Source organism: Coenobita brevimanus, chromosome 112 (genome assembly GCF_032717465.1).
Source record: "Coenobita brevimanus isolate Jiangsu-jjx chromosome 112, ASM3271746v2, whole genome shotgun sequence".
In the NCBI taxonomy this organism is placed as follows: domain Eukaryota; kingdom Metazoa; phylum Arthropoda; class Malacostraca; order Decapoda; family Coenobitidae; genus Coenobita; species Coenobita brevimanus.
Genome location: NC_137065.1, coordinates 5,152,622 through 5,164,710, shown reverse-complemented (window position 1 = coordinate 5,164,710; position 12,089 = coordinate 5,152,622). Strand labels below are relative to the sequence as shown.

Genomic DNA, 12,089 nt, shown 5'->3' with positions numbered 1-12,089 from the left:
AAGGAGAAAGTAATTAAAAGTATGGATAACTATTCATCCTTGATGTATAATGGTGAAAAATTATAAAGAAAAAATGTAGCAAGACTGAGGAAGAGAATCAGTAGAATATAGTACTTGGAAAATATACAGGATTAGGACATGTAAGGAACATATGCAAACAATAGGGCTTTAGGATGATGAGGAAACAGACTGGGTAACACAGATAAAAGAGTTTGTTCAAAATGAAAGAACACCACTGTAGTCAAGGTTATATATATACGGATCTTTAGATATTATGCTTCATACTTAAGTGGCAAAGTGGAATGCGAACATCCAAGTCTGATGAGATAAATATCTGAAACGCATGTCGCGGAAGGGACGTGGCTGACCGTCCCCTATTAATGCTGACTGCGCTCTGCTGTATAATGTGGGATGCATGCTGACCATATCTAACAACCACAGACATTCCACAACTGATCTTCAAAATTCAGAGGTCTGCATTCTATACTGCGATCAAATGTATAATGAAATAAAAGCATTCGGGGGCCGAGTGTTAATCACCAGCCAAAATAAGTTGTTGACTTAAGTACTAGTTACCTACAAATCAAATCTGAAGAAAATTTGCAAAACTTTACGGAATTCAATTACTGCAATTCAAAGCCGTTCAATCCATATTAAAAACCATATCGCCGCTGGCATTAGGTCTCCTTGGATCAAATCTTCGCCAAAGTAATAGGCTTCTGCACATCCACATAGTTGCTATTTCCTGAAGGTTTTGTGAAAATTAATCCACAACTTTTCGAGATATTTTACCAACAGATACATACAAAAACAACCATACACAAACATACGTTAAAAAAAAAACTACAGGTATATCACTTCGCCTTGCTAAAGCCAGGTGATGAAAACATATGGCGGCTGGCATTCGGTTGTCTTTGGTAAAATACTGAAAGTAATAGACTTACAGCACATCCACATGGTTGCTATTTCCTGAAGGTTTGGTGAGAATTCATGCACAATTTATAGAGATATTTTGGCAACACACACACACACACACACACACACACACACACACACACACACACACACACACACACACACACACACACACACACACTGACAAAATTATATTGCCTCGTTTTGCTCAACGAGGGCGATAATAAACACAAAACCCTTACAGTCATACTCGACGTCCCCCCATCCAGTAACCACAGCCTTGCCGCCGAAAGGTATGTCAGACTCCAGAGCCAGGCAGATGGGTTGGATGGAGGCGCTGAAGGTGAGGTCAGACTGCAGCTCCACCAGGGCGATGTCGTTGGCCTGATGGAGACGAGGTGAAGAGGGACATTTGATAAGGGAGGAAAGTGAGGGATGGGAGAGAAGTGAAGAAGATGAGAAAGGGACATGATAGAAAGGGTAGTGGAGAGGTGAGGTGGTGATGGACCTGGAACTTTGAATTATGCTTTATTTTTTTTCCATTGATTTATTATGCCTTCACACACCTATGGTAGAGGAGACACTGAGTGATTGATCTGTCCATCCGTACATGCGTGGATCCGAGCGTGGGTCCTTGCGTCCATAACACTCATTTGGGAGCGATATCTCCTGAATCCATTGACGGATTTCCACCAAATTTTTCTCAGTGATGTTGTGCGAGATGATGAACTGATTAGGTCAACTAGATCAAGGGGTCAAAGGTCAATGTCATATGGGGTCAACTTAGATTATCCATGTGAGCGCGATATCTCCTGAACCCCGCGACGGATTTCGACCAAACTTTTGTCAGTGATACAGTATGAAGGTACGATGAAATGATTAGGTCAGCAAGATCAAGCGGTAAAAGGGCAAGGTCATATGGGTGTGGGCGCGACATTTCCTGCACCCCTCGACGGATTTTGACCAAACCTTTGTCAGTGATACGGTATGAAGAGATGATGCAAAGATTAGGTTAGCAAGGGCAATGGATCAAAGATCAAGGTCATACAGGTTTGGGCGCAATATTTCGTGAACCTTTCAACGGATTTCGACCCATCTTGTCGGTGATACATTATGAAAAGACGATGAATTAATTAAGTCAGCAAGGTCAAGGAGTCAAAAGTCGAAGTCATATGGGTATGTACGCGGTAGCTCCTGAACCCCTCAACGGATTTCAACCAAAGTTTTCTCAGTTACAATATGAAGAGTGATGAACTAATTAGGTCAAAGAGGTCTGGGGGTCAAAAATCAAGGTTTTGTGGGATCGACTTACTTTATCTTTAGTTTCATTTCCACCCACAATGAACCCTGTCATGGAGGTTGTAAAGCGAGTTCATGGACAAGGCTTGGCAGAGGCATACTGAGCGATGCTTTGCGTCCACAGCTCGGGGCCTGAGTTCTTGGAGTTTTATTGGGAGAGGACTTGGTGTATTACAGAATGGCAAAGGAATGTCGGTGAAGTTTCGCTAATGCTTATGCATCTCTGGCAACCTTTAACATGAAAAAAGACCATTGCCTGGTTTAGAGCTGTGACTTTTGTGGCTATAATGCCCATCTTCACAATCATCATAATCATCATCAATCCCATTTTGCCCCCAAAGAAACTGGAGCGTAGAGGCCCGGGCTATGGCTCCTAGGTCTCGATATTTGATAATAACAATAGTACTACTACTACTACTACTACTACTGATAACAATAATAATAATAATGATTGTAGTAGGAGTAGTAGTAATAGTATCAAACAAGAATAACCTCACCTCTGTTATGGGATCGTAGTTGGGGTGGGGGATCCAGCGGGCTACGGGTACGTTTATTGTGTTGGCCTGATCAATGGAGCCCAAGTTTATCTCCACCGCTGTCGCCGACGCCGTCCTTACCGTAAAAAGAAATGAATAATATGAATAAAGTAAAATTAATAAATGAAAAATAAATCAATGCTCAATGGATGTTTTTTAACCCCATTAGTCTGGTGTATTCTGCGCTTTATTATTATTGTTGTTCTTATTATTATTACTATTGTTGTTGTTGTTCTTTTTCTTCTTCTTATTATTATTATTATTATTATGAAGGGGGACTTGCCAGTTAGGTAGTCTCGTACCTTCGAGACGTTTCTGGTACCGTAAGTTCCGGTACGGGTCATCAGAGTTGCCAATTTGTCTGCTGTTTGTGAGCTTAGTTATTTCGTAAGTTATGCATCAGTTTTTATGCTCTTTTTCTTTATAATGATTTATTTAAGTGATTGTTTGTTAAATTATGTAATTTAAGTTCATATGGTAAATGATTTAGAGTGTTAAGTAACGTAGGAAAACTCTAGCATGTTTTGATATATCTTAGTTGGGAACTGTTGTTGCTATGGGCTGATGCAAGACAGTATGTCCTAGAATGTTGGAGAAGTATAAGTTTCGAGAGTAATGCAAGCTTATATAAGATGGTGTGGAGACTAGAACACGTTTCAGTGAGATGTCAAGTCAGTTTAAGTGAAGTGCAGTCGGTTTTGGTTCAGTGTAGTGCAGTGTCAGTGTCAGTGAAGATAATATATTTTGGGGGCTTGTGAAAACAGTGGCAAACAGTGACGGGTTATTGAAGTTTGTATATCATTGTTACTTGAGAAAACTGAAGTATCAAGCATTAAGTGTAATAACCGTGAAGTGATGTTCAGCTTTAAGTGTAATAGCAGTTAGTAAAGTGTGTATAGCTCCAGTGCTTGTGAGAACAATGAAGTTGGAAAACCTTAAGTGGAATTACTTGGAAAATAAAGAGAGTGAACTTTAAGGAGCCAGTGTTAATTTTCGCCTCAGCTGATCTTGTGTACTGCACACCTAAAGGCTGACCATAGGAAGAACAACTCACTGGGCAACGTCCTTCCTGTACTGAACTACTGCTGTTGGAGCCTGTGGCAGTGTGGGGACTGGGACGTAACATTATTTAACTGGAAGAGTTACATACAGCATTTGTTGATCCCCTTCAGTATTTAGAAATCCTATCTAAGTCAGTCAGATCGCCTGCTCCGAGGATGATAAAAATTAAAAATATGTTATCAGTTTCAGCGAGTTGATAGTTTTGAAAATTGAGGAACACTGGTAGCAGCAGCAACATCAGCAGCAACATCAGCATCAGCAGCAGTAGCAGTAGTAGTAGTTAGCGGATGGGAGCCTATTCATGTACTAAGATATCAAAGCCATATCTGCACTCCTTCCGTTAATTTGTATCTTTATTAGTTTTGGCGGGGGCTGGCCCCCTAAAGATAATTGTGGACAACGGTGGATAATGGTGGAAAATTTTACATAGTGGAATACATTATCAAAGAAGCAGACCAACTGACCTGAGAAGTTTCGTTGAAATCCATACGCTCACTTTCCTGTATTTCTGATCGCTTTTATTTTAGGGAGTACAACATGTACTAAGATATTAAAACAATTTCAGCCCTCCTTTCACTATATCTGATTTTTTTAAAAATCAGGTGAGGGGGCTGACCCCCTAAAAATCATAGATGGAAAACTGTAAATAGTGGAAGACCTTCGGAGTAACCAGATGAAGTCACGTGGGAGGGTTCATTCTAAACCATCAAACAGCCCAGGAGGAGTTAAGTCACAAACACACAGACAGACAGAGAGACAAGCACACAAACAAACTGAATCTCGCGAAACGGTATTGACCTAGTTGCTGAAAATTATATCACTCTGCCTCGCAGGACTGATGATGATGATGATGATGATGATAAGAATAAAAATATTAAAATAATAATGATAATAATAATAATAATAATAATAATAATAATGATAATTGTAATATTGATTATAACAATTATAACAAAAATAATAATAATAACAAGACCAACAGCAACAGCAATAATAATAATAATAATAATAATAATAATAATAATAATAGTAGTAGTAGTAGTAGTAGTAGTAGCAGTATAGCCTATTTCGTCTGAGAACAGAAGAGACTTAAACATTTGAAAGCTGGCAGCTAATTGATTGTCCGAGTACATTCATTAGTAACAATACATTGTATTTCATTTCTTTATTATAAGGGCTGCAATAACCGTTTCTGACGACATAATTGCACGAATAAAAGATATGTATTGTCATTTGCATGGATTAATTTTAAAACGATGCCTTGCAAAGTCTATCAGGTGGCCTAGATATGTGTGAAATTTTCGGTTTTCTTTTCAGATCAACATTTGCGAACCAAGTTTTACGAGTTCCTTGATTTTCTTTTTCATGTTAAGGCAAATTAAAGTCAATTTTACGTCATCACTTGGACATTATGTTGAATTTGCCAGGAGAACAGAAACCACCTGTATCTAGGCCACCTGATAAACTTGGAAGGCTTCATTTTTAAATTAATCTATACAAATAACGATACAAATACTTTATTTGAGCAGCCTTGCCTTCAGAAATGGTTATTGTCACCCTTCTCATAAAAAATTATTTAAAATGCATCGTTACTAATGAATGCACTCTGCCAACCAATTAGCTGCTGGCTTTCCAAAGCTTAAGGCCCTTCTCTTCTCAGATGATCTCGAATAGGCTTTAGTAAGGAGAAGGAGGACGAGGTGGAAGAAGTGGAAGAAGAAGAGAAGGAAGGAAAAAAAATGAAAGACAAAGACAAAAAAAGACAGAAGAATCTATAGAGCGGCATTTATTTTTCCTACCGGGTCTGGATGCAGTGTGCAGCGGTAAGGATCCAGCGAGGGTTGATAATAGATCCCCCACAAGCGAACGTGTTTTGCCCAATAGTGCTCACCACCAGCGCCTGATATGGGTACTCGTTGGGAGAGGCTTCTTGTCCACCCACGATCCTGAACTCCTGCACGCTGATGGGAGCTGTGCCGCAGTTGGCTGGTTAAGGACAAAGTGGAGTTAGTCATCGTTATAAGTGCCGTGTCTGACTTGCTTTTTGGATGCTATAGTCTCTATAATTATGGAAATAATTCATATTAAAGTTCCTTTGTTATCTAAGAAGCTGGTTTGCAGATCTCCCCTCCCATCCCCCAGCTTACAGCATCAGTTGTGTGGAGATGCTATGTTAAATCTAATAGTTCCACCACAACACAATAAAAACAATGAATAAAAAAGTAAAAGAAAGACGAAATTACATAAGTCCTACTAGATACAAAGAATCCCTCCAACAATTACGCGAAAATTATCATATTGTCCTACCGGAAACTAATGAAATGCAACAAAATATTCTATAGTCCTCCCACAACAATCACGTCAAGGCAAAAACCATGTTATGAAAACGCTTAAAATTCCTGCCACAACACAAGAATCATACTAAGAGCATTTGTACTCCAACCACAACAACAATAATGGCAACAAAATAACAACAACAACAGCAACCACAACAATAGCAACCACAACAACAACAACCACAACAACAGCAACCACAACAATAGCAACCACAACAACAACAACCACAACAACAGCAACCACAACAATAGCAACCACAACAACAACAACCACAACAACAGCAACCACAACAAAAACCACAGCAACAATAATCAAAATAATAACCACAACAACAATAAAAACAACAACAACAATAACCACAACAACAACCACATCAACAACAATGAGAACAGCACAAGAAGAGCAGCAACAACAACAAAATCACACCAGCGAGTCTCAAACATACCAGTGTAAGAATCATGGTACCACTACATGAAGAATCACACCAAACGGTCTCACAGCTTTACCGCAAAATATTACACCAACACACTTTAAGGGTCTAACACACACACACACACACACACACACACACACACACACACACACACACACACACACACACACACACACACACACACACACACACACACACTTAAATATCAGGAACTAGAGGGCCCCTCAAAGGGGGGAATCACACCACCAGCGAACCTAAACATATCTAGTGCGGCTCGGAATATGACCTTGACCTTGACCGACTTTCACCACTTTCGACTACGTAGGAGATTTTTATCTCTTCTACACACCTGTCAAATTTGGTGATGATACCTTGAGCGGTTGGGAAGGTATTGTGGTAACAGACACACAGACCTTGACCTACTTTCACCATTTTCCAACTCATAGGAGATTTTCATCCTTACTACTCACTTGTAAAATTTCGTGATGATGTCTTTGAGGGGTTGCGAAGTTATTGTGCTAACACACACACACACACACACACACACACACACACACACACACACACACACACACAAACTGAAAACAATACCAGCTTCGCTATCGCGGCAGGTAATCATATTATTAGTACCATTTTACAGTTCTAACTGTTTAAATAAAACCAAATTTCATTATAGTACTAAAGCCTCCCCAAGGGGGGAATCATAGCAGCCGCGAGCCGATACATGTCTAGCACGGTTCGGAATATGACCTTGACCTTGACCTACTTTCACCGATTCGGAACTCGTAGGAGATTTTCATCCCTACCACACACCTGTAAAATTTTGTGATGATATCTTGAGCGGTTGCGAAGTTATCGTGGTAACAGACACACACCATGACCTACTTTCACCAATTTTGAACTCTTGGGAGATTTTCATCCCTACTACTCACCTGTAAAATTTTGTGATGATATCTTGAGCAGTTGCGAAGTTTTCGTGCCAACAGACACACAGACAGACAAACAAACTAGAAACAATTTTCGTAGGACATTTTCAACCCTACTATACACCTGTAAAATTTAGTGATGACATTCTGAGTGTTGCGAAGTTTTCTTGGTAACGGACAGACAGACTTTGACCTACTTTCACCAATTTCGAACTCGTGATCGCTTTTTTTTCCCCTAATACACTCCTATAAAATTTTGTGATATTTTGAGCGATTGCGAAGTTATCGCGCTAACACACACACACACACACACACACACACACACACACACACACAATGAAAACAATATCAGCTTCTCTATCGCTGCTGGTAAATGTATTCTAGTATTACCTCAAACAATAAATCACACCAAACAGACACTGCTACCACAGCGCCAAAACACTTTGAGTCCTGTCACAAGAAGAATATTTCCAAGGCACTAAGGCCCGTCTTCTCGTTCAGCAAGGAGACTTCGTAGCACCTCTTCCATAGCGATTTATTTTTTGATATGGGTGGTTAATATCCTTTTGTACGTTATTTATGAAAAGTATGGCGATATTAAAAGGATAAATATATAACTGAAGAAGAGAACAGTAAGGAATAAATGCATAATAAACTGCTTAGAAGAAAACGGTAAGGAATAATATCCAAAACAAATCGCTTAGGAAGAGGTGTTGAGGAGTTTCCTTAACCGACGAGAATACGGGCCTTCAACATTCCCAATACAACTGTAATAAAAATACCAATATTCCTGCCACAACAACCGATTATACCAGGACACTGAGAGTCATACCAGTAACATCTCACTGCCCTACCACAATACAGAGCATCATACAAGCTACCTCCTATACCGGGAATCATACCAACAGGCCAAGAATCACACCAGAACGTTTCAAACCCCTATCACAGTACTAAGAATCACACCAAGACACCATACCGATAGAATATGCAGTCGTACCAAGGCAAAAAGATACATCCAGACATCTTACTGTACATAACCGAGCACAGAGAGAGAGAGAGAGAGAGAGAGAGAGAGAGAGAGAGACGTAATACAGCCAACAGCACACCATCAACAAAGATATTCACAGCAAATGGTCTCTGAATCCTACCACAATAAAAACAGCACTAAGCTTATATCAACAGCATCAGCAACTTCCCCCCAGAACACCTAAATATCTTATAATTCTTCCACATGTCACCGGTCAACAGTAAAAAATCATCATAAAATTTTTGTGGTGCTCTTGGTACAGTTTTAGGTGCTGATTCCGAAAATCCCATCCGTTTTTTCCTAAAACGTCTACTTTCTATGATGATTGATGAACTTCCATGTTGAAACCGTATATAACAATATTCACATATATTCCTGTTCTTAACATTGTTTATGCTTTTTTGCAGCTGTTGTTGTTGAAATGTCAAGGCAATGCAAAAATAGCCCCGATTGTTTGCTATGTCTGTGGCTCGTTCACCCCCATGAGACAACGATGCAAAATCACGAACAATATGAAGAAGGTCTATCATCTGCACTTCGGCTGTGCTCTTGCAGATCAAGACAGAAAATGGGCACCGCATAAAAATTGTACAGCTTGTTCAAATGAACTAAGAGATTGGCTGAATAAGAGAAAAAAGGCAATGCCATTCGCCGTTCCTATGATACGGAGGGAGCCGAAAGATCATTCTACAGATTGTTACTTCTGCAAGGTCAACATATCCGGGTTTTCTGTTAAGTACAAGCACAAGATTGCTTACCCCAGTTTGGAATCCGCTATCAGACCAGTCCCGCAAAACGATTAAGATCTTCCCATTCCATTACCACCTGAAGATGGTATTGCCAGTGGCGACGATGAGGACGAAGATGTAGCCCAAACTGAGTCAGATGAAGCAGTTGAGGATGCAGAGTTTTTAGCCGATAATGAAGACACACCTGAACAGTTCTCTCAAGGAGTTGAATGACTTAGTTCGAGATTTGGGACTACCGAAGGACAAGGCTGAACTTTTGTCATCTCGTTTGAAAGAAAAATGTCTGCCCAAGAATGATTTTTGAGTAACATACTTCAGAAAACGAAATGAAGATCTTTCTTCATAATTTCTGTTGATGGACCACTATGTTTTTGCAGCGACATTGATGGATTGTTCCGCTGCCTTTCACAGGAGCAAGAGCCTTCTCAATGGCGTTTATTCATTGATTCATCGAAGATACGCTTGAAGGCGGTGTTGCTGAACAATGGGAATATGAAATCTTCTGCGCCTGTAGGACATTCAGTGCACATGAAAGAGTGCTATGACAACGTTGCGGCCCTTTTAGGTGCCGTAAAATATGAAGAATACAAATGGAAGTTGTGTGGAGACTTGAAAGTGATCTGGTTGCTGATGGGACTGCAATTAGGCTTCACAAAATACAGTTGATTCTTATGCCTCTGGGATAGCCGTGAAACTTCCAAGCACTACGTGCAGTCGACATGGCCACCTAGACAAACATAAGAGCCAGGAACTTCGAACATCGCGAATGAGCCCATGGTTGCTCCTGGAGACATTCTTTTTCCTCCGCTTCATATAAAGCTCGGCTTAATGAAGCAGTTCGTGAAGGCACTGGGAAGAAGAAACACTGAAGCATTCGGATATGTCGCAAGCACTTTTCCACGCATCACTGAAGCTAAGCTGAGAGAAGGAATATTCATGGGCCCACAGATATAGGAACTTCTGAGACACCACAACCTCAGCACCCATCTGGCCGATATGGAACTGGCTGCCTGGACCTCATTCAAGTGGATATGTGAAAATTTCCTGGGAAACGAGAGGTCACCGGATAAAGAAGATGGTGTTGAGAGACTTCACAATTTTTTTTTTTTTTTTTAGGTGTCCGACTCTGGGCATAGGCTTCACAGTCTGTTCCCAAGGCCCAGTAGTCCTCCTACATACCATACACATCTACATGTCACCATTTCGGCACTAACACTCACCTTCCATATTGATGCTAGGGCTGTCTCATACAGGATTGGTGTACTGGTATTAGCGGGGGTATTTTTATGACATGTCGGCGGGTCTCCTGGTAGATCAGTAATGCCTGCTTTTATGAATCTTAAATCCTGAAACTGTTCCCTGCCCCAGCGGGGATTTGAACTTGGGTCCGGTAGGACTGCAGGCCACCTCTCTACCGACTGAGGTGGCTATTGGGTGTCGGATGTCGCTGAAAGTTCATTTTCTCCATTCACACCTTGAAGTTTTCGAACAGAACCTGGGAGCCGTCTCTGACGAACAGGGAGAACGCTTCCATTAAGATATCAGTGCAATGGAGCATCGCTATCAAGACTTCTGGAATGAAACTTTGCTCGTGGATTACTGCTGGATGCTGTACAGGGACGAGCTTTGAACGCAGCATCGAAGGAAGTCTAAAGCTCGACGATTTTGAGTAGTATGACCTTTGCATAAGTGTACTGAAACACACTCTCTGTTATAAGTCTTGCAGGAGAGTTTCCTGTTTTGTCATTTCAATTTGGATGAAAATACAGTGTATATGTAGACTGGAGATATTGAATTTATGCGAGGAATCGACATACTTCAAAAAAACTTCGAAACCTCAAATATGCTAAAAAAAAAAAAAAAAAAAAAAAACTATTATAAGTAAGCATATGCGTCCAGCAGTAAAATTAAACCAAAATGATAAAAGGTAGTTTCCATAAAATTGTGACGTGCTACGCTAAAATGGACTGCATATTCGTGATCGTCGTAAAAAAAAAAAAAATAGGTCTAGAAATGTTATTTTTTTATACCTGATCAGAGAAAAATTTTTGATTATGTAGACTCTAATCACATTAATAACACTCACAGAAGAATCACATTGCAGAGAATCATACCCCAAAGCATTAAGAATCATACCAAAATAGTTTCACATTCCTACCACAAAATCTCCTCGTCGCGGAGCAGCTGGTGGTAGCTGTGGTGGTGGTGGTGGTAGGAGCAGGAGTTGTGGTGGTTGTTGTGGTAGGTGGCAGAGTTGTGGTGGTGGTGGTAGCAGCAGGAGTTGTGGTGGTCGTTGTGGTAGGTGGCGGAGTTGAGATGGTGGTAGTAGGTGGGGCCGGTGTGGTGGTGAAAGTAGGTGGAGAAGTTGTGGTGGTAGGTGGGGGAGTTGTGCTGGTAGTGGTAGTTGTGGTGGTTGTTGTGGTGGTAGATGGGGCCGTTGTGGTGGTAGGTGGGGGAGATGTAGTGGTTGTGGTGGTAGGTGGGGGAGTTGTTGTTGTGGTGGTTGGTGGGGGCGTTGTAGTAGTAGTGGTAGTAGGTGGAGCTGTTGTGGTCGTAGGCGGGGCTGTGGTGGTAGGTGGCACAGTTGTGGTTCTGGTGGTAGTAGGTGAGGGAGATGTGGTAGTAGTGGTGATGAGTAGGGGTGTTGTAGTGGCAGGTGGGAGCGTAGTGGTGGCAGCTGGAGCCGTGGTGATGGCAGCTGTGGTAGTTGGTTCTGGAGTCGTGGGTTTGGTTGTGGGTCTTGGAGGGATGGGAGAAGGTTTGGGAGGCTCTGAAATGGGTAGACTTATAAGTGGTGAGGCTGGT

General features: G+C 41.1%; 1 protein-coding gene across 1 annotated transcript in view; it reads right to left on the bottom strand.

Annotated features, from left to right (window-relative positions):
• LOC145418060 (tryptase beta-2-like) overlaps window positions 1–12,089 on the bottom strand; it is a 61,220-nt gene that overhangs the window by 35,787 nt on the left and 13,344 nt on the right. Inside the window, exons 2-4 of the mRNA XM_080286593.1 lie at window positions 5,612–5,798; window positions 2,712–2,826; window positions 1,158–1,299 (exon numbers count right to left, since the gene is read on the bottom strand). Of these exons, the coding sequence (XP_080142719.1) occupies window positions 1,158–1,299; window positions 2,712–2,826; window positions 5,612–5,798 (444 nt within the window). The remainder of the gene's footprint in view (window positions 1–1,157; window positions 1,300–2,711; window positions 2,827–5,611; window positions 5,799–12,089) is intronic.